This window comes from Passer domesticus, chromosome 24 (assembly GCF_036417665.1).
Source record: "Passer domesticus isolate bPasDom1 chromosome 24, bPasDom1.hap1, whole genome shotgun sequence".
Lineage (NCBI taxonomy): Eukaryota > Metazoa > Chordata > Aves > Passeriformes > Passeridae > Passer > Passer domesticus.
In genome coordinates, this window is record NC_087497.1 from 1,543,548 (window position 1) to 1,570,577 (window position 27,030).

Below are 27,030 nucleotides of genomic sequence, written 5' to 3' on the forward strand. Positions count from 1 at the left end.
TCACTGTCTCCTGCACACCTCCTGCTCCTGCACAAAGAACCCCAGCCCTGTTCCCTCCAGTTTAACCTTTCCCCACCAGAAGCACCAAGTTTCCAACTGGAAGTTCTGCACCATCAGCAGAAACAAACAGAAGAGAGAAGTTTACCTCACAGGAGATTCCAGAGCTATCTGCAGATATCAGGGAAACCCAAAGCCAATATTAACAGATGCTAACAGGGGAGGGGGATTTCATCTGTCAAGTGCTGCTCCAACCAGCACAGAGCATTAGCAAGCAGCAATCACCTGCAATTATGCAACAGGCTGCTAAGACAATGAATTTTTCCTCAGGGAAAGTTGTCAGATGCAATGGAAGAAAAAAAAAAAAGGGTATTTTAAGTGACTCTCATGCAGTTCTGCAGGTTGGAAATTTCAAAAGAACAAGCAGTGGTTTAGAACCAGAGTCATTTATTCATTCCCTGGTTTTTATTAAAGTTGACCCTATGCAGTATGAAAATAATCCTGCTAAGCCCTCTTACAAAGGACTTACGAGTTAGGCCAATATTCAATTTGGCAGAGCAGGGAGGAGGGGAGGACTTACCCATCATCAACAAAAGCAATTCTTCCAGCAGCCAGGGCACAGAGATCCCACTGAGATGGGATTATGAATTAGACAAATTAAGAAAACTGATCCCCCTCAGACAAGGCAAATATTAAGATAAAAGCAGCCATCTGTGCAGTGCAGAACTGGGGTTGTCTGCAGCAACAGGTAGGGAAGGCAGAGCAGGTATTTATGGGTGTTTACAGGTCCCGCTTTGTACCCAAGATGTTATCAGCCCTCCCCCCGGGGCAGGGAGGGCAGCACCCGGCAGCAGTGCCAGCCTGCACAGGGAGGGCAGCACCCGGCAGCAGTGCCAGCCTGCACAGGATGGGCAGCACCCAGCAGCAGTGCCAGCCTGCACAGGGAGGGCAGCACCCGGCAGCAGTGCCAGCCTGCACAGGATGGGCAGCACCCGGCAGCAGTGCCAGCCTGCACAGGGAGGGCAGCACCCGGCAGCAGTGCCAGCCTGCACAGGATGGGCAGCACCCGGCAGCAGTGCCAGCCTGCACAGGATGGGCAGCACCCGGCAGCAGTGCCAGCCTGCACAGGATGGGGAGAACCCGGCAGCAGTGCCAGCCTGCACAGGATGGGCAGCACCCGGCAGCAGTGCCAGCCTGCACAGGATGGGGAGAACCCGGCAGCAGTGCCAGCCTGCACAGGGAGGGCAGCACCCGGCAGCAGTGCCAGCCTGCACAGGGAGGGCAGCACCCGGCAGCAGTGCCAGCCTGCACAGGGAGGGCAGCACCCGGCAGCAGTGCCAGCCTGCACAGGGAGGGCAGCAGAGCCAGCTTGCACAGGGAGGGCAGCACCCAGCAGCAGTGCCAGCCTGCACAGGGAGGGCAGCACCCAGCAGCAGTGCCAGCCTGCACAGGGAGGGCAGCACCCGGCAGCAGTGCCAGCCTGCACAGGGAGGGCAGCACCCGGCAGCAGTGCCAGCCTGCACAGGGAGGGCAGCACCCGGCAGCAGTGCCAGCCTGCACAGGATGGGCAGCACCCAGCAGCAGTGCCAGCCTGCACAGGATGGGCAGCAGAGCCAGCTTGCATAGGGAGGGCAGCACCCAGCAGCAGTGCCAGTCTGCACTGCCTTGCACATGCCTGGAACATCTCTGCACAGCCCTGGGAGAGCCCTGCACTGCCCTGGGATAGCCCTGGCACTGCCCCAGGACAGCCCCGGCACTCCCCTGGCACTGCCCTGCAAGGAACAGGCATTCCCTGCCTGCTCTGGGACTCACACCACTCCCAGTTTGGGGAGAGAACAGGAAAGAGAGATAGGATTGGCAATGTCTGACCATTCCTGTGTTCCTGCTCAGTCTGCTCCCAGCCCTGCCCTGAGCTTTCCTGAAGTGCCAGGGGAGCTGCTGTGGAACCATCACCAACCTTGCTCTACTGATCCCATCTCCACCCCGGCCCCACTGAGCCCATCTCCACCCCGGCCCCACTGAGCCCATCTCCAGCCTGGTCCCACTGCTCCCATCTTCAGCACTGCCAGCGCTGGGGAAACTGAAAAACCCAACCCAAACATTATTCCCAACTGCCAGTACTCCCCAGCTGCCAATGAATCATAAATTTATGGGGCCAATAAATCATAAATTTATGGGAACACAACACATCAGTAGCATGGGAAGCAGAGGCACAGGGGTTTAGTTTGGTGTGTTTTTTCCTTCATTTTTGATTGGTTTGTGGTTGTTTAATCCAGGTACAGAAGTGTCCAGCCTCACTGTCACAACCACTGGGACTGAGTCCCTCTGCAGGGGCTTCTCCAGAACCCACCCAGCTGCACCAATGGGGCATTAACCATGGACATGGGCACACAATCATGGAATATCCTGAGCTGGAATATCCACAGGGATCACTGATCCAGCTCCTGGACCCCAGCAACCCCACCCTGGGCATCCCTGCAGCTCTGGCAGCCTCGGGGCCGTGCCCATTCCCTGGGGAGCCTGGGCAGTGCCAGCAGCCTCTGGGGGAAGAACCTTGCCCTGATCTCCAGCCTGAGCTGCCCTGGCCCAGCTCCAGCCATGCCCTGGCTGCTGTCCCCTATCCCTGTCCCTGCCTCTCCAGGTTCTGATGTCCCAGAGTTCCCCTACAATGACCCCAAGGGGCTACAGGACTTTCACTGCCCACACTCAGTGATCCCAGTACTGCCCTGCAAGGGCAGCAGCCCAGCAATAATTAAACACTTTCAGGGAAATGCGTAATAATTTCTTACCAGCATTTCTCTTCCAGGGCAGGCTGCAATTCCCTGCTACCCCCAGATCTGAAGTTAAGCACCTCCAGTTGCCTCATGGCTCTGTGTCCCCATCCTCCTCCCACCCTCGGGATTAAGTTTCACCAGCACCTCACCCAGCTGCTCCTGACTCCAGACACAGACTTTGCACAACCTACTCCAAATCCAAGGTCCCAAATGCCTGTGAGGGGTTGGGGACAAACCCAACTGCACCTCACAGCCCCTCTGTGCTGCCACTATCCCCAGAGACACTGCACCCACACTCCTTGCTGCAAAGCTACAGATCCAAGGGATTTCAGCATGCAAAAGCAGACATGCAGCTCCCCATCTGAGGCTGGGGGAGAAATGGAACTTGCAGGGCTTGTGTTAAGCCAAAGATATGGGTCAGAGCTGTGGGGTCAAGGCCTTAAGGGCCATATGTGATGGGTTGAGCCAGAGCACCAAAATCCCACATGGACCTGCCAGACAAAGCTCCAAGGTGAGTTCCTTCATCCCAGAGAACAGCCTGGCCAAGGTGCTGGAACAGAGGGACAACATCCCCTGCCCCAGAGCTGCTTCCAGCATTACTGACCACAGTCACTACCAACAGCACAAAGCTTTCACAGCTCAGAGTGGAGAAAACAGGGCTCTGGGACTCCTTTTAATTTCCCTGATTGAAAAAATATTGCACTTCCACTTGCTGGAAATTCGGGAATATGAGGCTGGGAGTCTGAGGATGGAAACAGCCCCAAGAGAGTAGAAGGCTGTGGGGGTTTTTAAAGTATTCTTAATGTTCCCAGATAAGGATATCTGTTGATCTCCAAGCATTATCTACAATTTGAGAGCAGGCTAGATAAGAGATTTAACTGTTTGACAGTGCCCTTTATAAAACTGCTCTGATGACTTCACAATCTCCTTCCATCACTGAAATTACGACGGTGCTTAACAAGGAGCAAGGAAACTAGAAGATAAAAGGAATCTAACATTAAATGCAGAAACACTCTTCCTCATCTTTATCCACTATCAATTTATTTCACTATCATTTATTTCAGACTCTCTGACTTTCTCCCCAAGTTTCCTTCTCATTCCAGGAGCAGAAGGGGTAGAAACCACCAGCGCCTTGTTAAGGCATCTAAACTGCACAAAACCCAGGTGAGGAACATGGTCCTGAAGCCAAAACAGATCCTGTGGGACCTCCTGAAATCACCCTTGGAGAGATACAGAGAATATTCAATGGATAGAGGATGGAAACTGTGAGACTGAGGGAGAAAAACACCAAGAGAAACAAGAAATAGTGCTTTAGCTGAAAGAGAAGGGCGAGATGTCACCTTTCCCAGAAAAACCTGCTCATTCCAGCATGTGGAAAAGCCCAGTGACAAAAGGATGCCATTGCCAAAATTTTCTGCATCACAGTTACAAGAAGGGGGAAAAAAATGAGTCATCACTGGGAGGCAAAGCTCCAAAACACAAATCCAAACTTGCTCCTCTCAGAAATGCCTAAATAAACCAAAAGCTGGGAGAACTCAGCATTTTTAGGAATTCCTTCAGGCGTTCCAGCTCCGTGACCCTGTGTCCTGACAAGCAAAGTGAGTGCTGTGCTCACTGGGAACCTGCTCTCAGCCAGCCCGGGCTCTCCCTGGGAAGGAACCTCCTGCCCAAATGAGGTGTCACAAACTCTTCTCCTCAGAACATTCCCACCCCCAGCATTCCACAGGCAAGCTGCACATGGAGCACAGCAGCTGCTGTGCAGCAGCTTCAGGCAGGTTTTTAATGTCAGGTTGGCTCCTTTGAAATCATTTTCACCTCCTCTTAGTCAATATCTTGGGGTAAATTAATCCAACCTGGAGAAATGGATTTTCCTCTCAAGTCAAATCAAAATCCAAACCTGTATTACGGTTTTTCACAGAAGGGGGAGAGAAGGAAGGATAGGGGGAGAGAAAGAAGGGGGAGAAGGAAGGCAGAGATGGAAAGCAGGGGTGGAGGAAGAAACAGGGGAAGGAAGGAAGTCTTTGATCTGAGAGAGGGCACCTCCCTACGAATCCCACCCAGCACAGTCCTGGTTTGCTCTTTTCTCCCAAACAGCAACTTCAGGGTTCCAGGGGTTTTTATTTTTTACACCTAGCTCACACACTGCGTGACAGGACAGATTAAACATGGAGGAAATAAACTGGTCTGAGCTTGAGAGGAGCATCAGACTTGCACCAAGTTGAGCTCTCACACATGAACATCCTCCTACCAGACATGATTTTCTCCTCTGTCCTTCCACAAGGGACTCACTAAAGGCAGAAGGAAACAGGCAAGGCAAAGAAGCCTTTCCATCCAGCTTCCAGGAACCTACAGGAACAAGCTATTCTTTCAGATCACCCTAAAAACAGATAAATTCTCTCTTTTCCAAGAAAACCAGTGGGCATTTCCCCCCTAAATCTGCCATCTCCTTGCTGCTGTGAGAGATTAAATGAACTCTGGCTGGGGTTCTGTGAAGTGCCAGCTGCAGGCCCATTATCTGTGCCCTGCTCTTATCCCTCCTGCAGCCCTGGCTCACCCTGCCCAGTTACCCCAAACCTTAAACACAGCCCTGGCCTTTCTGCAAGAGCCAAAAAAAGGTGGCCAGGACTGAAAACAGAGCAGCAGACAATGCCCCACAGCCCAACGAGGTCTGAGCTCAGTGAATCCCAAAATAAACCTGCTCTGAGGGTTGGACACCTGTCCCCAGACGGATTTTGAGCTGTTGCTGTGCAGCCACTCTCTCCTGCTGGATGAGCCAACAGGTGGAAGTTGAACTGTTCCTCCCTCTGAGATGGATTCCAGCCTGGCAGGTTTGGGGCCTGGCAGGTTTGGAGTTGGATCAACCACACACACACAGACACACACACACAGACAGACAGACAGACACACAGAACGAAGAACCCTCAGCATCACAATCATCCCAGCAGCCTCAAAAAGCTGCTATTTCATTTCTTCCCCCTCCCAAAATACACATTTTTTTTCTCCAGGCCTGTCACTTACCTCTCCCATAGCCCGTCCCTCCAGAGCCAGCGCCTGGAAATCGTGATTCAGCTCATCCATGGAACGCACCTATTCACAGATGGGGGAGAAAAGGCCATCAGGAAATGCTCTTCTTTGCTGCTATTTTTATTATAATCACAGTTTATAGCCATTTTTCTGCTCCAGACTGAGAGCCTGTAACAAGGTTACGGAGCTCCAGAGTATGACTTACCTTTAACACTCCCAGCAGTTACAACATTCATATACTTTCGTTATTATACACACACATGTATTATTACACACAGATTTATTTCTGTGTGTTAGATTTATGCATGCACAGGAAAGGAACAACCAGCAATTACTTTTAAGACACACAAAGCCTTAACACAACTGTCTCTGCTCATATTTCACAGTGGCTTCAGGTGAGGGAGTCAAGGCATGAGGAGCCAGCATCATTTCAGGTGGGAATCAAGGAAAATCTCCCGTATAAACCTGGCAAATTTACATCCAGCTTACACAGACAGGAAGCAGAAAAAAACAATGTTTTGATTTGATGAAAACTGAGTCATTTAGAGCAGAAAAAAAAAGCATAAACTTGAAACTATTGTATGAAGAAATTGACAGAAGCATAGAACGGATCCACAAGGATCCAAGTCCAGCTCCTGTCCCTGCCCAGGCCCCCAAAAATCCCACCCTGGGCAGCCTGAGCTGGAATATCCACAGGGATCACTGATCCAGCTCCTGGACCCCCACCAACCCCACCCTGGGCACCCCTGGAGCTCTGGCAGCCTCGGGGCCGTGCCCATTCCCTGGGGAGCCTGGGCAGTGCCAGCAGCCTCTGGGGGAAGAACCTTGCCCTGATCTCCAGCCTGAGCTGCCCTGGCCCAGCTCCAGCCGTGCCCTGCTGCTGTCCCTGGCCCAGAGCAGGAATCAGTACCTGACATGGACTGGGTATGTTGAAACTGCAGGAAAACCCTTCTCCTGCTTCTCATTCCCAAATCTCAACTGCTGAGCACACAGGAGGAAGCAAATTCAAAAAGAAACCCCAACTCTGGACTCGAGGCCAAAGCCCAGCAGCTGAGCCACGTGCTGGGACTGGAGCAGGTGACTGTCCTCCCCTGCCCCGCTCCAGTGTCCCAGCAGCCACAAACACCCCACACAAGCAGCACAAACTCCCCTCCTACTCGGTGTTTACACATACCTGCAGCCCAGCAGGGCTGAGGCACCTCTGTGCTCAGCAGGGAGGAGCTGATAAAGCACTTTTAAATGAGTAATGCCCACACTGATCCAGGCTCCTTGTAGCACGCTGCAGGTTTACAGCAGGGTTTAGTCCTGGCTCTGCTCAGAGCCCTGCCAGGCCGAGGAAGGAGCTCAGCAATACCTGGTGGGTGAGCTACACAACAAAAAAATCCCAAAAACTGTTTGGATGCTCATGGCCCACCAGTGACCAGCACTGTAATGTTACACCACCATCACTGACCTTAACCATGACTTCTGATACTGCAGCACCACTTCCAGCAGGACCAAGACCTTGGGATTATGTTTTATTTCTATTCTAGGATAATATTCTATAGATCTCATCTAAGACAATATTCTATAGATCTCCTCTAAGAATCGGACAGAAGAAAGCACCACACTAACCTCTAGAAATCCCCTCCAGTCTAAATTCTTCTACTCTGTGGCTGTCATACTTTGCAAAAGGTTAGCGGTATATTAGTTAATTATTTAATAGATATTTACATAATTTGCAAATTCTCAGGGGTCACTCACTCAGAATCTCAGTTTAAAAATCAGGTTAAAAACCTCCTGTTACTGTATCTCAGTTATTTTCAGTTCTGCCTCAGCCTTGCCACCTTTTGCAGTGACATCTGTCACATGGGCCACTGACACCAAGTGAAACCCTTCCCAAAACTGCAGCCCCAAGGACTTTCCCCCCTGCCAGCTCCATCCCTGCTCTGCAGCTGACACAGCTCAGCTGCCTGGTGCCACACGAACGTCACTGGGACCAAATTCTTCCATGGAGCACTTCAAGCTGAACTCATGGAAAGTGCTGCAACCTCCAGATGTGCCAAACCACAAAAGCTGGCAGAGAGCAAATGATTATTTCCATCAGACGTCTGAGGAACGGAGAAGTTGCACAGATTCAAAAGGTGATGTGAACTCACAGCTGCTGAAGAGATGTCCCAGCAAACCACAGAAGCCACTGCAAAGGCTGCTCAGAGTGTGTCCAGCAGCTTCCCCAAAACAAACCATCTCCCAGGGGTGGGTGCTGAGCTGTGGGAACCTCAAAATAAAGCTGCTACAAAGATCCAATCACTACACTTCCAGCAAAATCCAAAAGGATATTAAGTGGTATTTTTACTTGATTTGGTCAAAATGGAATCATGGAACGGTTTGGGTAGGAAGGGACATTAAAGCTCCTCCGGTGCCACCCCTGCCATGGCAGGGACACCTCCATGGTGTCCCAGGTTGCTCCAAGCCCTGCCCAGCCTGGCTTTGGACACTTCCAGGAGCAGCCACACCTGCTCTGGCAATTCCAGCCCAGCCCCTGGCCACCCTGCCAGGGAATAACTGCTCCCACACACCCAATTTAAACCCATTCTCTGCCAGTCTGAAGCCATCTCCCATCACCCCAGGCTCATGTCAAGAGACCCTTCTCCATTTCTCCCTGCAGGCACTCCTGGAAGGCCACAATGAGACCACTCCAAGCCTTCTCTTTTCCAGGCTGAGCAATCCCAATTCTCTCAGCAGAGGTGCTCCAGCCCTGGAGATGACTCGGTGGCTCCTAGACTCACTCCAACAGGACAATGGCACAGGAGAAAGAGGCTGTCCCCATCCCCTTCCCCAGTATCCCTTACCCCAGACATGATGAAAAGCAGAAAATAAAAACTGCCTTCTCTATCAGCTACCAGATGTGAGGAAATGAAATTATTCATTGACAGATATTTCACATCCCTTATCATCGCTCTTTCAAGAATCCTAACAAATATGGATAAAAGCATTTTCTAAACTGGGTCTTTGTGCCTGATTTTGGCCACTCTGAGCTCAAAGTGTCCATAAACAGCAATTCTCCAGCTCTTTCCCTCAGTCACACAGTTTCTTTACCTTCATTGATCATTGGATCTATTTATTTGATTTTCAAAGACTGCACCCAGAAGATCCTTTTCCCATTTCTCAGCAGCTATAATGTTAAACAGCAATACATTTTCACCTCATTGCACACAAATATCACAGGGCTCCTTCATTTTCCTTCCACAAAGAAGGTCGTGTCTGAAACAACAGAACACAAAGCCAAAGCCATGACTTCCAACACCTCTGCATTCCAGAAGTGAGGGATTCCTCTGGAATGCCCTTTAAACAAAAAGGCTGATCTTCCATCTCATTAGGATCTGTTCTTGTGACTGATCCCAGAGCTCTGCAGAGCACAGAGCAGAGCCAGGGTGGTGTAAACACAAGAAACAAGGAGGTCCACAGAGACAAGTTCTCCCCAGATGAGCACTGATGCCGATTGGATTTGATTACCAGAAAATGTGGCTCACCACTGAAGCAGAGATTTGAAAGAAATCCAGAAGACAACGCCAGGATCAATCGGCTGCATGAGGGAGAGATGCCCTGACACCTGGAGCTGATGTGACATCCTGGGAGGGAGAGGTGAGCTCCACAATCTTCAGGAATCTCACAAGGAGAGGGCAGCTGGAGTCCCAATCCCTTGGGAAGCGATCCAAGCAAACCCGACTCCTGCTGCTCTCAGCCAGCAGCACCCCAGGCTGCCCCTGCTCCAGGCAGGCTGTGCCTCTGGGAAGGGATGCAGAGTGCACATCCTCCCAGGAGCCAGCTGCTGCCTTCCCGAGGAGGAGAGAACTCCTCCCTCCTGCTCACACACACCATGGAACCCCAGTGCACAAAATGAAGGTTCTGGACATGAGCACCACACTCCAGAATGAGTTCATTGCACAAGAATATTCCTCCCCTCGTCACTGAACGTGTGGATGCATTCAGGAATTATGTAAATCTCATGCAAGAAGAACGATTTCTACACACTAATACAGGAATGTGTGTCACTGTAACACACTCCAGCTCTGGCCACTCCACTGCCTCAGAAACCATCCCCTGCCTGCCCGGTGGGAGCACACATCCCAAAGTGGGAATTGCCACCAGCCATGCTGAGAAACTGGAGCAAAACCACGGGATCACTGCACCTCCCAAGGCTGGGGGAATTCAGCCCCTGCTCTGCACCAGTTTCCACATCTCTGCTGAAAAACATGGGGAAAAGCAAGACACAGCTGGATTCCCAGTGCACATCGAACAGACACAGCTGCATTCCCAGTGCACATCCAACAGACACAGCTGCATTCCCAGTGCACATCCAACAGACACAGCTGCATTCCCAGTGCACATCCAACAGACACAGCTGCATTCCCAGTGCACATCCAACAGACACAGCTGCATTCCCAGTGCACATCCAACAGACACAGCTGCATTTCTCACTCACATCCCTGAGGCACAGCTGGATTCCTCACTGCACATTCCTCTCTGTCACACCTTCAAACCTCATTCATTCTCCCAGATCCCTGAGGCTGGAAAAGATCTCTGAGACCATTGAGTCCAAGCTGTGCTCCATCCCCACCTTGTCCCTAGACCAGAGCACTCAGTGCCACCATCCGAGTCCTTCCTTGGGCACCTCCAGGGATGGGCACTCCAACCCTCCCTGGGCAGCCCCTGCCAAGGCCTGAGCACCCTTTCCATGGGGAAATTCCTGCTGTGCCCACCCTGAGCCTGCCCTGGCCCAGCCTGAGGCCGTTCCCTCTGCTCCTGTCCCTGTTCCCTGGAGCACAGCCCGACCCCCCGGCTGTCCCCTCCTGGCAGGAGCTGTGCAGAGCCACAAGGGCCCCCCTGAGCCTCCTTTTCTCCAGGCTGAGCCCCTTCCCAGCTCCCTCAGCCTCTCCTGGAGCTCCAGCCCCTTCCCAGCTCCGTTCCCTTCCCTGGACACTCTCCAGCCCCTCAGTGTCCCTCCTGTCATGAGGTGCCCCAGCAGTGGCAGCACAGGGACAGTCACTGCCCTGCTCCTGCTGGTCACACTGCTGCCGACACAGCCCAGGTGGCAGCGGCCTCTGGCACACCTGGGCACAGCTGGGTCCATGCTCACACTGTCACCAGCACCCCCAGGGCCTTTCCCAGCTTTCCAACCTCTGCCCAGCCTGGAGCTGCTGGGGGTTGTGATGACCCACAGGCAGGACCCTGCATTTCACCCTACTGATCCTCTCAACCTCCTTGGCCTTGCACCGGTGCTCCAGGGGCCTTTCACAACTCCAGACACCACAGACACCCAATCCTACTCCAGGAGGACAAAAAGCATGGAATGCTTTCAGCTCTCCTGTACCACAGCCTGCAACAGCTCAAACCCATTTCTCCCGTGGTCAATGGTCACTTGACACCTCAGGAACTGCAGAGCAGCCTCTCAGCAGCTCTGAATCATTCCAGCCCCCCGAGCAGCTCATGCATGTCAGGCAGCCACCTCACACAGGACAACTGCACTTTCTTGCCTTTTAAATAAGATTAGACAGCCTCAGCATCGCAAAACTCAGTGACAACAACTCGGAAGCAAATGCTCTCCTTGTCCCAAAGCTACCCAGACGCCAGCCCCTGTCCGCGTCTGGAACACTTCTGAACGGATGGAGCTGTACCAGACAGAGACAAAGCTCAATTCCAGCAGCTAGGTGGGGATGTTCTGTGTGCTGGGACCTGCTGCTCACCCACCAACCCAGGCAGACACTTTTCCCTGTATCCAAGCCCCCTGAACACACCCCATCACAGATTTAAGTTTTCCAAGTTATCTCGTGCAGAAGAGCAAAGACTCCGATGCTCATCACAGACATCACCAATGATCCACGGGTCTGGATCAGCCTGGAGAGTGAGAGTGGAGGAACAACCCACACACCTGGACTGGGACCGAGCCCCTCCTGCCCCAGCTCCAACACTGCACCCCAAACCAGGCTCTGGTGTCCCCTGGGGTAAAAAACTGCAACACATCAAAGGGGTCACAAAGATCTTCCAGGGCTGGAGCCCCTCTGGAGCCGGGCTGGGAGAGCTGGGGGTGCTCCCCTGGAGAGGAGAAGGCTCCAGGGAGAGCTCAGAGCCCTGGCAGGGCCTGAAGGGGCTCCAGGAGAGCTGCAGAGGGACTGGGGACAAGGATGGAGGGACAGGACACAGGCAATGGCTGCCACTGCCAGAGGGCAGCCATGGATGGGATCTTGGGAATTGGGAATTGTTCCCTGGCAGGGTGGGGAGGGGCTGGGCTGGAATTGCCAGAGCAGCTGTGGCTGCCCCTGGATCCCTGGCAGTGCCCAAGGCCAGGCTGGAGCACCTGGGACAGTGGGAGCTGTCCCTGCCATGGCAGGGGTGGGATGGGCTGAGCTTCAAGGTCCCTTCAGAACCAAGCCAGCCAAGATTCTATGAAATCACAGGATGCCAGGATTCCCAAACCTGCAGCAGCCTGAGCCCAGCTCCTGCCAGGAGCCAGGGCACTGCTGGTGCTGCAAACTCCAGCTCATTGGAGCCCAGCAAAGCCAGGCCCCGGGGAATGGCACTTGTCAGAAGGGATTCTGCACTCAGGTCAATTAACAGCAGCCAGGGCCCCAAACTGTCCTTCTGATTACTAAACACTGAGCTGAAGCCCCAACAAATTAGCAGGAAAACAACAGGGAATTTACCTTGCAGATTTCCAGGACTGTATTTTTTATTCTAGAATAGTCCAGGGGGGGTTTTACATGCCCCAAGAGCGACCAGCAAAGCATGTGAATTGTAATTTTGGGTAAATATTAATGCCAACAGTCTGTGTTAATACTGCACCTTATATTAAGCAAATATGGTTGCTAAAATGACCTTTACATATAAATTCCAAGTGCAGGGCTGTATCACATTTCAGGTATCCCAGGGGATTGTACACCAGTTTTTTATATATTAAGGAATCCTCATTTGTGTAGAATTTACATTCACCTGGGCAGACAGGCAGCCGAACTATCCAAGGCTAAATTTCACTCTCAACCCCAAAGGATTCTTTTTCTTTCTCCTTATCCAAGAGATGTTTCTCAGGAAGCAAAAGGCAAGTGGAATTAAGCAAAGAAATAAAACAATCTGGCATACAAGAGGAAAAAAACCCAGAAAACTAACTAGAAATTCCTCTGGAGAAAAAGAATCTAAAAAATATTTGCTAATAAATATTTGAGGTAAGAAATATTCTAGTGATGATCTAAACTGTCTCTAAAAGTGCACTGTGAAACCAGATTTATGACTTTTTATTTTATTTTTTTATGTTGAACATTAAATAGATCAAATACCTGTATTTAATGGGGGTAGCAGTGACTGAAGAGGGTTTAAATAATCTGTTTCTACTTAGCCAATTCTCCACCAAAAGCAAACCTCTGCCAGCCCCAGCTCTCCAGGTTCCCATTCCCACCCCCTGCTCCTCACCTGGCCCCATTCCCTTCCCCAGCCCTTCCTCAGGCCAGGATCCCTTCCCTCCCTCACACTGGAGCATTTGTTCTCCCCAGTTCCCCTCCTGGCCAGGAGGGATCAGCTCCAGGATGGGCCCTGCAAAGCCAGAACTCCTGAAGCTGGAACATGCAAATGGATCATTTCAATATTCCTTTGATCTGCACCAAATTACAGGGCCCAGTGCTGCCCTCAGCCCTGCAAACCAACTCCAGGGAATCCCACAGATACTTCCACAGGGAATTCTGGCCTGAGCTCCTCTTTGCCACCCTGGCAAACAAAGGCATGGCAAGGGATGGGTGCTGGGACCACAGATCGTGGGAAGGACTCTCCTGCTGCTGGCTGAGCTCTTGGAGGGCCTGGGGAGCCTCCCAGGATTTCAGTTCTGCTCAGGGATCTCTCTTGTTTTGCTCCTCCACTGCTGCAGAGGAATGTGGGAAATGATATCATTATTATATTTCTCTGCAGAGACAAATGTCCTGATTTCTCAGCTCTAAGATCCCAGAATTCCAGACTGATTTGGGGTGGAAAGGACCTTAAAGCCCATCTCACTCCAGCCCTGCCATGGGCAGGGACTCCTCCCACTGTCCCAGGCTTCCCACTTTCCAACCTGGAAGATCCAACAGCATTTGCTCTGTTTGTGAGAAAACAAGATGAGATTCCAAGTTCTGCCTATTTGTACATGCCAGGTGCTTACCTAGAGCACCTCCAGAGTGTGATTATTCCTTGGATATTTATTTTTAACTCCTGTACATTCTTCAAGTGTGAATGCAACATTTCCATCCATTTTGGCCTCTATATTTTAAGACTTGCTCAATTTGCAATTAAAAAAAAAAAAAAAACACAACCTCCAAGCAAACACTTCTCTAGTAAAACGTCCCTCAAAAAAAGGCAACATTACTACAGGAACACCAGAATTGAGACAACTGAAGAATAAAAATCATCAAAACCAAGAAAAATCCTTAGAATGGAGAGGAGAAAACCAAAAATTACAGCTGAATACTTTGATTTATATACTCACAATTGTTAAAACTCTTTAAATTAACTAAAGGTTTACAAATTTCAGATGGAAACAAATCCTCCTTCAGCTGGGGGAGGCTGCTTGAGTTTGAACAGCTCACAGAGGAGGTGATTTCAAAAAAATGCCAGATCTGAGTGCAGTCAGACAATTTACTGCATCCAGGAGAGGGGAAATGCATTCCCCAGCTGACAGCAAGGAAAGCATCACACTCCACAACAGGTTTGCACTGACAACCAGAGCCAGGGTTAAAATACCTTCTTCCATCAACTGATTACTGCCCTATTTTTAGCCTTCTCCCATAACAATAGTGGGTAAAGAAAGAATGTGAAGTCACAAGTATTAGACAGGATTAGGTGGTTTAACTACTATTTTTGTAGTAAAGGATTCATGGTTAGAATTGCTACTACCATTAGCACTGGAAGCAAAAAGCCATTGAAATTGCAGATTGGCTAATGCCTTCCCTGGCATGGGGCCAGGCTGATTAATGATTCAGGGGACAGAAATAACTGCAGCAAAGGCAGCCTTGCAGAGGGGCTCTCCTTCCTTAGCTAATTATGTTTTTCCTCCCATTTTATCCACCCAGGGAAGCGCTTCATTAATGTGGAATTTAGGTTACCCTGCCATGTCTCAGGCACATATTGGGGTGCAGGATTCAAAAATACTGGATTAGGGAAGAAACAACCTTAATTTTGTCTGCTGGAGCTGGCAATACCTCGGGAAAACCATCTTCTGCACCCCAGGTGTGTGCCTGGATCCATGGGTTTGCATAAGAGCTTGGGGCCATGCTAAGATCTGACCTTGGGGGGCTTTTTCTTTTACTCCCAGCCATACTGTGACCTTCCCAGTTTTAAATTCAGAGGGAAAAAGATGTGGAGAGGGGATGCAGCAATGTTTAATTGCACTGCCAAGGCACCTCTGCCACAACAGATGAGAGCGGCCTCAAACCACCCTGACAGGGACTCACTGAGCGTTTACCAACAGTCGAGTTTCACCCCACACTGAAAGTCTGAACAGGGCAAGAACCAAAGACAGATGTTCTCAATAAAAACAACTGTCCTGGAACAGAAGTTATCCCTAACAAACGCAGGAGTAACAGGAGAGCTGAGAGCAGCTCCTTGCCGGGAGGGAGCAGCATCACATGGCAGCAGCACAAAGGAGCATTTGTTCAGCCTGACATCAGCACTCGGGGAAAACAGCCTGGAAATCATCCCTGATACACCTAAGAGAGAGTTCTCTGAGCCAGGCAGGCCAGAGACAATGCTCAGCAACAGCTCTTTACTCCAGTGCTCTGCAACAGCTCTTCATCGAGATTTCTGATCAGCAGCTGGAATTTGTGGCAGTTCAGGAGGAACAGGCAACTGGGGATGGATTGGACTGGCTGGGGAGGGATTGTGGGACTCAGATGCACTGTAAAGCTTCACCCATTTACAAAAATGCTCCCAGGATCACAACCTGCTCTGCAGAAGCACAGGGAGGTCACAGCAACTCTGCAAACCACAAATGAGCTGCTAAGGGGAGAGCCAAGTTGGGAAGAGGGGAGGAGAAAACAAGCAGGACAAGTTCTGTAATAAACCTCTTTTCAAAGCACACTCATACAAGATATCCACCAAATTACCTGAAGTCTTCTGGAAGCACTGAATTTGTAAATTCAGTAATGTGAAAGTGTTTTTGCTCTTCCTGAGTGAGCAGCATGACAAGGAAGCAGAGCAGAACAGCAACAACCAGAGAAATCCCAGCACCAGGTCACTTGGGCAAGCCCAACTGGACAATCTTGCAGAGTGGACAATCTTGCAGATTATCTGCAGCCTGCCCATCAGGAACAGTAAAATCCATGGATTTGGAGGAAACAGAGTCTCAGAGTATCTTTCTGAATGCTTCAGAGTGTTTTCTCTCCCCTGCATATCACAAGGATTTTCCAACCTGAAATATCCAACTAAGCCAATCTACTCGTCCTCCTTCTGCCTCAGGAGAAATTTTCAAGGAGTAACACAAAGTAGAAAACCAAATTAAATGTTCCAGTTCCCCTCCCAAGCTACCCCTCCACTACGGAGAAATCTCTGTGAAACAGATCAGTCAAACCAGACATTTCATTTCAGCAAGGAATTATGTTTCAAATTACCTGGGTATCAAATTAGCAGAGCCTTTTCACTGCCAGGGAAAGGAAAGCCCTGAGCAGTTCACTGGGACACAAGGAAGTTCCCATGAAAACTCAACAGGTTTAATCAAACAGAGGTCAGAAACCACCTTCCAGAGCTGAGCCACAGGTGCTGTCACATGGTTTGTGTGGCAAGGGACTCACTCCATGCCTTCATCCCCAGCACAGACAATACATTCAATTATTTGGAGCACATATCCACAGGCACATCAGAAATCATTGAATGGTTTGGGTTGGAAGAGACCCCAAATCCCAGCTCATTCCACCCCTGCCATGGGCAGGGACACCTTCCACTGCTCCAGGCTGCTCCAACCTAGCCTTGGATACTTCCAGGGATGGGGCAAAATCTCTGTCCTAAGGAGTTAAGCATCACTTAGCCAGGATTTCCCTTTGGAAGAACAAACACCAGGGCTGCCTTTGCTTCCAGGACCTTTTAGAGGCTCTTGCCACAATTTTCAGGCTGTGGCCACAGTGCCTGCCAGCAGCACCCAGCATTGTCAAACGTGCTCAGATCCAGCTGCTCCCAGGGCAGAAGGAGCCTGGCTGGAGGAGCTGTGCCCCACGAGGGCAGCTGCCAGAATTACCTCCTGCCTTCGCCTGAATCCCACTCTCACTTGGTCACACTGCCAAAAGGCAAAACTGAGCAGAAACCCCAGTCCCAGCCCTGTTGTGCTGACTATTCTTCACCAACTCCATGTGAAAAATTCCCCACATTCAACAAGACCATCCCTGCAGAGTTCTATTGTCTCCAATTATTAATTAAACATGCTCTGAGAGAAAGCAAATGCCTCAAATCATTTGCTTCTACCAAGCAACTCCCACACCACCGAGTGCAATTCCGACAGTCTAAGCAAATCCAGTGACTGCAGTTCCAGAGGGACACCACCACAGAACTCTCCCTTCACTCCAGTTCAAGCACACACACGCACGAGCCACAGGAGACCCCAGCCAAGAAAACCCAGCCAATTTTCCTAAAAACCTGCTCAGTGTTGATAACTTGTCTCAGCTGAATATCCCGAGTGTCTTTTCACCGCCCCCAGGAGCAGCAGAGGCTGTTTGGGTTTGTGAGGAGATCTGTGCAACCTTTCATAACCAAGGCAGACCCAACCCAGGTCATTCCTCACCTGGAGCCATCCTGTGCCCTCCCTCCACGATGTCCTGATCCCTGGCCGTGGTTTCTGCAGGATAAACAGCACACAAACACTCTCCTGCAGCCAGGGGAACGCTCTGCCCAACACCAACAGGCATCAGACAGCCTAAACCTGCTCACTCCAACGTTAAAATTACTGGGGACCCTGAACCTCAGCCTCATCCTGCTGCTTTTTATGAATAAAAAGAGAAAAATTTCAAGTTTGGTGTCTTCCATGGAAGTTTGGTGATTAAGGATTTGGAGCTGCAAACAGCTGGGATTTTGCTCAGGAGATCTGAGAGACCACATTAGGAAAGCAAAAGTCTGATTCCAGCATCTTCAGTGTCTGCAGGGACAAAGAAAATCTTGCAACACAAGTTTTTTTGTATGGATGGTGAGGCTTTGACACCTAAATTTGTGAAATGACAGGGGCATATTTAATTGCTTCATTTTATATAAAAACCTGGCCCCAAACACACCTTCGTGAGAAGACGGGGAAAATGCAACAGGAAATGAAAGTTTCTAAGCAAAACACAGACACAGCATTTTCCTGCTGCTCACAAGGAGAAGACGCCACCAGGAAGGAGCTTCTCTCTCCCCTTCCTTGGGAGAAACTTTTGCTTAAGCCATCCCTGCTAAAGCCACTCTCAGCCCAATTCCCAGAGCTGCCAGGAGGGAAAGTGACCAGGAGGAACAGCACAATGAAACCCATGGAAAATCAGGATACTGCAGCTCAGTTGTGACTCACAGCACTCCTGGATGTTTAATACCACCATGAAATGTCATCACTTGGTAAAAGCCACTGCAGTGTTATCACCAACAGACACACGTCTGTCTACACACGCAACAAAAGGAATCTGGGATTCAACAATTAAAATCTTTCTACCTTTAATTACGACCTCCCAAGCTCTAGGCAGACATTAACCTATATTAGCTGATAATTATTTTTTTTCTGACTTCCCATTATCTTTTAGCTACTGAGTTTCCTAACCAGTCTTCAAGGCTGGGCCCTCACTGAACCATCTCTGAAAGTCTAAAATTAAAAGTACAGTAAAAAAAGTGCATCCATAAGAAACAGAGTCAGGAGACATCCATAATGATTCCCTACCTCCCTGCATGTCCCAGCACTTCCTTCCACTTCTGTTCTTGCAAGCCAAATTCAATTCTACCCTAGCTAAACCCAAACTGAATTAAATCATTTTGCATGCATACGATTAGTCCTTGCTCCAAGGAATTTATAATTTAAGCAGCAGATGTGGAGGTGGCCAAGAAGTCAAGAAGAATGGCAGTGCTAGGATTACACATATCCTGCATTCTGCTTCCCAGGAGTAAAACCCTGAGGCAAGCAGAGAGCCATGGAAAAAGAGGGATGGAGCACCAAACCCTGACAAAAGTGCCCATCAATCACTGGGCACCCAGTATGGAACAAGACAGAGTGCCCCACCTCAGAGCTGACCTGGAAGAAATTACAGACACAGATTGGTTTGGAGATGAGCACTGAATGCAAAACCATTGGAACTACGGCTGTGCCCCATTTATCAGAGTGTAAAAGCCAGCAGGAAGCAGAAGAAATAAAAGCCCCAATGTTAATTCTGGCCTGGTGGGTATTTCCTGAGCCTCAGCTCACAGAATCACAGGGGACACTGAGAGCGTCACACAAACTCATCTGTGAGCTCCATCCTGCAGGTCTGATCTGTCCACACAACCTTCTCACCACTGTCCTGCTGCCAGACAACACAGGAACTGGATTTGAAAAGTTCATTTAAACTAGCATAAGTTAATGAGCTTTCCTTTCATTAAGTGGTTTATTTATTAGGATCATTTCATTCCACAAGTTACTGAAGAAAATCAAGCTGAACAACACTTCTGCTGACAACAGGACAAGCCTCTGAAACAGGCAGGATTTTTTTGTTTGAGTGAAAGTTTAAATCCTTCCATTATTAAATAAATATAAGCACAAATACCAGCAGAGTTTTTAATGACTGCAAGCTTGGAGTGCCCTGTCCCCACCCCCCTTATCTCCAGTGAGTTTTGTTGTCTCTGCTTTCAGGGATTTGCAGTAAGAGGAGGATGAAAGTGTGAGCTGGAGGAAAAGAGGATTGAGAATTTATGGCATCATTTTAATTCATGAAGTCATCTTGCCACAAAATGCCCAAACAATAGCAGGCCCTGCCCAGGCATCTCCACCCCTCCATGGCTGCTTTGATTTGAAAAACCTACAAGTTTGCAGGAAGAAATCCTTGCTTATGGTTTCTTTCAGAACTTAAAACATTAACATCTCTGGCACTGATGTCTCTTGAAGCAAGTTTTACAGTTAGTGACTGAAAACTTGGATAATAAACAGAAAAACTACATCTGTTTCAATGCAGTTATTTCTTCTGAATTGATACCTAAATACTACATTTCTGCATAAGGGAATAACAACAATATTTTTCTAGCTCTTTAGCTCATGTTGCAGTATTTTATGTGATTTTTCTTCCAGAACAAATTAACAGGGCATTTGGGCTTATTTCTTTGTTGATGTACACACTGCTTCCAGTGAGGCTGCAAAATTCCCTGCAATGTTTGCTTTTAAATGCTCTGGTTGGCAACACATCCCCTGGGGAGGCACAGCAGAGGAGCCAGGGCTTGGCCGCTTTGATTCCAGAAACTGGAGGCAGGAGATGTTCACAAAGGTTGCAAAAGCTTTGTGTCTGCTGCCCTGGCAATATTTGTGGGGATCATTCTGCTTTAAAATGTGCTTACACTTGGGTTCTGCTGCCTCGGAGAGGAAGCACTCATGTCTTTGATGAGTGAGCTACAGGTCACAGACAGAGTGGAGTGAGTCAGCCACTCATTTAACTGCAGCACGAGTGACAATGCAACTGCTGAAAAGACTTCTAGTAAACACCACTAGCACACAGCCTGGCCCACCACCCCTCTAGAGACTGAGTGGCTCTAAGAAGTTCCTAAAACCACTGCTTGGTGACACTCTTAAGGCTGCTCTTCTCAGTTCAGCTACACACATCATCACCACCTTCCCCTGTACATGATAACCATAAAAACCCAACCCCAAAGCAAAGAAATACAGTCAAACATACAACCAGCAACTTCCACTCCTATGTTTTCCAATATTGGGAATGGTAAAAGCCCAACCTACATGCATTGGCAGTTTTGTAATACCATTACATAAGAATTATTTAACTACAGCAACAGATTTGAAAAGCAGCAGCAACAGCAGTCACGGCTATGCTGGTTCACACATCAGAAAAAAAAAAAAATCAATAAAGGGAGTGATGAATTTTGTAAACATGCATTCGACTGTCACAGGGAGTGCATTGGGATTTGGGATTTCAACAACCCTCAAGAGCAGAAACCTTTCAACTCAGAGCTACCAGGGCACCGCCACTCTGAAAAGGGAAAACAAACAGCAGCACTGCTGCCACTCCACCAGAACCAGCTCCAGCTTTAGAAGGGCACCATGAAAAGCACCTCTGAGAAGGCTGCAGGGCTGGCTTGGGAAAGCTGGGAATGGTTTTCTACCTGATGCTCTGCATGGATGTTGTCCCCGGTGGGCCAGCGGTGTTTGCTGTTGTTGTAGCCGCCGCCGCCGCTGCCTCCTCCCCCGAGCTGCTCCCCGTGCTGCCTCTGGAAGAAATAATCCACCATGGCGTCGTCCTGGGAGCGCCCCGCCACTCCTATGGATCCGGGCACGGGGCTGGAGTGTGTCCCTGCTGCAAGGGCCTGGTTTGCAGCTGGCTGTGGCTGAGCCTGCGAGCCTGTGCCAGATGTCAGTACCACAGGCATGGTGGGGTTGGCTGTGTCTTGGGCGTGCTGCTTCAGGTGGGGGCTGAACGAGTCCTGCCACAGAACTGCTTTTCTCTTCAAAACGCACGCTACGCTCATTCCACCAACACCTGCAGGGGGACATGGGGGAAAGAGAGGGGAAAGAGACATGAAATCCTCCCAGCTGCAGCTCTGAGCATTAAATAACACACCCATCTTGTGACTGGCAGGGGAACATCGCTGTGGCAGAAGTGACTCCTCCAACACTCACTGGCTCCGTGAACCCATCAGCTAGAACAGCACTGAAAACAGAGATCCTACCAAAAAGGCACAGAGATCCCATTGAGAACACCCAGAGATCCCACTGAGAACACCCAGAGATCCCACTGAGAACACCCAGAGATCCCACTGAGAACACCCAGAGATCCCACCAAAAAGGCACAGAGATCCCACCAAAAAGGCACAGAGATCCCACCAAAAAGGCACAGAGATCCCACCAAAAAGGCACAGAGATCCCACCAAAAAGGCACAGAGATCCCACCAAAAAGGCACAGAGATCCCACCAAAAAGGCACAGAGATCCCACTGAGAACACCCAGAGATCCCACTGAGAACACCCAGAGATCCCACCAAAAAGGCACAGAGATCCCACCAAAAAGGCACAGAGATCCCACCAAAAAGGCACAGAGATCCCACTTTCTGTGCTGCACGGGCTTAGCAGGATGTACAGGGTGCCCATGAAGCAGCAGCACAACGGCAACTCCTGCCAGGGACAACACACTGACTGGAAAACTCCTGAGAAAAAGCCCCCAAAAAACCCACAGAAGGCAGTGACACCACAACCTGCTGTGCCCATTTGCACGAGGCCTGGTCCCCCATCCATATAAACACTCAAGGCCTCCTTATCCCACTGTATCCCAAAGTACTCCCTCAGCCATGCAAAGCAACAGTTTGGTTTGGTTTTTGTTTTTCAATGCAATCTGAAAATCTTGGATTTCATACAGTTCATGGAGCCCAAACACAGTGTGTGCCCTCCCTGCTAACCCTGCTGTGCTCAGGAGTCAGTAAAACCCGTGGACAAGCTTTATGGAATTCCCTGGAGAAAGAACAGCAAACCTGGGACCTGGGTTCTTGGCAGAACTTTCCAGAGAAGGCACAGCCAGCACTGCTGGTCCTGCTGTCGATGGCACTGGGGGAAATCTGGACAACTCCAACACACTTTCAGTGCCCAGAGCACTGACCACCCCAATAAAATACCCCATTAAAGAAATACCCCATATGTTTTGCACGCATCCAAATGATCTGCAAGCTGGAGGAAAGCCTGCAGATTAAGCTGACAGCAACTCACTAACTTCCTATTCCCCAAATATTTTGATAACGTTCCAGCAGCACAAAACCACAGAAGTTTGTTATTTTAAGGCAGGACTATCAGAGCAATAGAGACACTACAGGTGTGAACAGCAAAGTGTTTTCCCCCCATTATGTAACACTCACACAAGCCGAATTCATTTTTAAAGGCATGGGATAGTCTGAATTAATCTTCACTAAAAAGATCAACAGTTTATGACTAGAGGTACCTAAATGCAGCCCCACAGAGAGCTCTGAGGATGAAATCAGGGTGCTGGAGCCCTGAGAAGCTCCTGGCAGAGCAGCCCCAGGATGTTCCAGTGCCGTACCTTGGTGGCTGCAGAGCCTGGCCCTGCTCCTGCCCGCGGCTCCGAGGGCCTGAAAGGCGGCTCTGTTCCCTCCCTGCTCCCTGAACACAGTCTACTACAAACAACTTCCAAGAACAATTTACTAATGGTGGGGAGACCAAAATAAAAAAAATCTGAGTCCTATCTTTGATCAGACTTTGTCAGGTTTGCCCCACGAGTCGAGCATGGGGTTAATAATGAGAGGAAAATGACTCTGAAAACTGCGGAGATCAGGTTGTTTTAATTGCACCTCCAACATAATTTGGTGCTGCACACACAAAGCGCCCAGGGCCACTCTGCAGGGCTTTTTATACACTCACAACTTAAATACCAGGGACATCCAACAGGACTCACTCCTCCGGCTTTCAAAGAGCCTAGAAATCACCACCTTCCCCACATACTTGAAAAAACACTGAAAACACGATATGACTAAATCTTGACTGATTTCAAGACTTCAATTCAGTTTAATGGCATTTTCCTCTTAATTCCCCTTTAGCAAACAATATCAAAACCTTTCACTAATATCACATGAAGCACTCATGGTCCTCTATGCAAAAAGAACAAAAAAATTAAGTAATTAATGGTAAGAAATTCATTTATCATCAAACTGAGGAGTGTATTAATTGCAGCAATGAAATCTGAGCAGCCCCTTGAAAGGAAGTTACAAGTTATCTCAGGGCACACTGTAAAAAAAAAAAAAAAACAAACAAACAAAGGAAGATACTATGAATCCCCACCAAAAAATTTCCAGTATCTACAGATTGTGACAAGCCCATTTCCAGTGAGAAACAAGGTACAAAGTCGCACTGCCACAATCTTTGCTCTTTCAAAAGACTCCGGGTCCCTCTGTCCACATACACTAAATAATTTCTGTTAATAAAGGTGTTATCTTAAAAATCAGGAGGGTCCAGAAAATCTCAGTCAATGGATTAAGGAGAGGCTGCTCCCAGGCGCTTCCTCTTGGGCTGCTCCAAACACGAGCGGAAAACTTGGCAAAGGCGACATTTTGCAAGGGAGCAAAGGGGAAGGGAGCATTGTGGGTAGTTCAAGTTTAGTTCCAAGCCGTGTTTTTATGGGAATGCCGCGATCGAGGCAGCAGCGGGACAGCTGAATCCTGTCATTCAAAGCTGCCGGAGCGCCGGGAATACGGGCAGCCACCTACACAGGCAAAGCCGCAGCTGCTCAGGGCCTCCAGAGCCTCCTGCATCCCCAAACTCTCCCTAAACGCAGAGGATCAACTTTTCCCAGGTGAAAGCCCGGGTTTGCAAACAAAGGCTTCCACGCTGCTCCACCGCGCTCAGGGCAGGCGGCTCTGCTCTTCCCTGGCTGAAACCACGGCGTGGAAACGAGCTGCTCCGTGTTGTCACTGCAGGCAGGACACTGCAGATTATGGGACGTTCCACAAACAACAAAAAACTTCGGAGGAATCTCCCTGCGAGTTTGAAGTACCGGTGGTGACAACACTGAATAAAGGAGCTTTAATCCACACAGAGCCCGGCTCCACAGCCAGATCCCCCCGGCTCTGGTTCCGTATTACCCTCAAAATCACCGATTATTACAAAATTAACGCGGTGTAAAACGCCCGTTTCAAAAAAGTTCAACCCCAAAGCGGAGGAGTTTGGGTTGGGTGGGTTTTTTTTGGAAAGTTCCACTGGAAATGAAAGCAGAGCCATTGTTTGAGAGCTCTGTGGCCTAGCAGAACTTTTAACGTTATCCCTGTGTTTTCCTGAAAACCTGGGGAGCCGCAGCACTGAATTCCTGACCCGCTGGATTCTCAAAAGCAACATTAAAACCCAAAAGGACCCACGGTCCCCCTTTCCCCACCTCCATCCCTCTTAATAAAGGAAATTCCTTACTCATGATCTGCCTAATAAAATCTCTGCTCCGAACAAAGTTATTAAACATTGACCAAAGCAAACAACAACAATAACAACAACAAAAAAAAAATCAGAGCGTTTCTCAGGTTGGGCCGAGAGGCTCTTAAAATTCCAACTTTGCAGCTCACAAGGGCCGAGGCTGTCGTTATGTGAGCACGAGATAAAAACAAGGGGGGAGAAAAACCCCACACAAACACAAAACCCCCAGGGTCACCCAGCACATCTGAAACGATTGTCTGCTTTTTTCCTCGCTCCCGCTGCCAGCCCCGGCCCTCTCCTCTTCCAGGGACCCCCAGAGCCGCCGAAACCCCCCCAAAACCGGGGGGGACGGAACCCAACCACCCCCCGGAGCCCTAGGGGCAACAAAGCGGGGCCTCGGCCGGAGCCACGGAGCCCCCCGGGATTGAAGGCCCGCGACAAGGGAGAGCCCCCCCGGGATCAAACCGGTCCAGGAGAAAGGGGAGACCCTCCCCGGGAGAAGGGGGAGCCCCACAGACCAAGGGGCAGCCCCCGGCGGGCCGGGCCCGGGGCAAGGCGGCTGAGGGCTGCGATGGGCCCGCGCCCCCCAACAATAACCCCCGTCCCCGTTACCGGAGCGCCCGCGGGGCCGCGCTCGGGGCCCGGGGGTCCCTCCGCGCCCCCTCCCCGCTAACAATGGGCCCAGGCCGCGGCCCCGACAGGGAGCCGGGCGGGAGCGCCGGCGCAGCGCCCCCGCCGCCGCTCGCCTTCGGGGCGGCCTGGGGCCTCTCCTCCCGCGCCCCCCGCCAATATGCGCCCACGGGCGGGTCCGCGGGGGTCCGCGGCGCGGCGGGGCCGGTCCCGGACCGGTACTCACGGGCGGAGCGCTCGGATGCAGACGGATGCCGGGCCCCCCCCGGCCGCTCGCCGCTGCCTCTCCCCGGCCGCTCACTCCGACAACATGGCGGCGCGGCGGGGCCGCGGCCGCGCTGCACCACGGGAAGGCGAGGCCGCTCCAGCGCCGCCGGGACGGGGCGGGATGGAGCGGGAAGGGCCGGGACGGGACGGGGTGGATCGGGATGGACCCGACCCGACCCGACACGACACGACCGGGACGTGCCCGGGCTGTGCCCCGACGCTGCCACACTGCCCAGGCCGGGGTCACCCGCAGCGCCCTCCCAGCGTGGCCCCTGCCCCGGCCGGGGTGCGGGCACAGCCCCGCCTCCAGCCCCACGCTGCCGCTGGCACCGCCACCAGCGCTCGCCGGGCTGGCGGGGATGGGCTGAGCCCCCAGCCTGGGCACCCTGACTTCCCCCCTAGTCCGGGCATCCTGAACGCTCTGCACCCCGCTGCCTGGACATCCACAGCCCCCGAGCCCCCCCGGCCTGAGCACCCCGAGTACCCCAGCCTTGGCACTCCCAGCTTGTGCACACCGAGCCCCTCCAAGCCGGGACATCCTGAGCCCCCCCGGCTGGGCAACTTGGACACCCCAAGCCTCCCAGCCTGTGCACCCTGAGCCCCCCAAACCTGGGCTCGGAGTGGTCCCCGTCCGAGCCCCCCTCTCAGCCTGGGCATCCTGAGCTCCCGGAGCCCCTCAGCCTCGGCACTCGCAGCTCCTGCACACCGAGCCCCTCAAGCCGGGACACCCCGAGCCCCCCCAGCCCGGTCCCCCGAGCCCCCAGCAGCGGTGATCCCCCTCCCGCCCCAGAACCGCACCGGGGGCACCGAGCGCCGGCTGCACAGCGGCGCCTCCTCGCCCTGCACCAACAGCCAAACACGATTTTGGGGCGCTTCTCCCTTCGCGCCTCCCCCTGCCCACAAAGCCGGGGCTGCGGGGGAACTACAGCCCCCGGCGTGCGGCGCTGGGCGCGGAGCCCGGGCAGGGCAGGGCGGCGGCGCTGGCCGCTGGGAGCGGTAGTTCTGCCCGGCTCCTCCATGTTAAAGGGGCAGCCCGTGGGCAGCGCCTTGGGGCCCCGCTGCCCCGCTGCCCCTGCTGCCCCTCCTGCCCCGCCGTGCTGCGCTCCCGGCGCTTTGGGCCAGGCTGAGCGCTTCATGCGCTCTTGGAATATTTTCTCCCCGTCTGGGCCAGGCACGCAGGGAGCCAGGAGGGAAGTGCCGGCGCTGGGGAGAGCTCGGGACGTGCCCTCACTTGCACGGAGACACAACCGGCAGC

At 51.3% G+C, this 27,030-nt stretch overlaps 1 protein-coding gene across 6 annotated transcripts in view; it reads right to left on the bottom strand.

The window, feature by feature from the left end:
- PUM1 (pumilio RNA binding family member 1) overlaps window positions 1–25,889 on the bottom strand; it is an 82,072-nt gene extending 56,183 nt beyond the window's left edge. For all 6 annotated transcript variants that reach the window (XM_064398697.1, XM_064398694.1, XM_064398696.1 and 3 more), the window contains exons 1-3: window positions 25,735–25,889; window positions 21,087–21,460; window positions 5,790–5,858 (exon numbers count right to left, since the gene is read on the bottom strand). In XM_064398697.1, coding sequence (XP_064254767.1) covers window positions 5,790–5,858; window positions 21,087–21,449 — 432 coding nt within the window. In that variant the 5' untranslated portion in view covers window positions 21,450–21,460; window positions 25,735–25,889. The remainder of the gene's footprint in view (window positions 1–5,789; window positions 5,859–21,086; window positions 21,461–25,734) is intronic.
- Window positions 25,890–27,030: the final 1,141 nt, after the last annotated feature.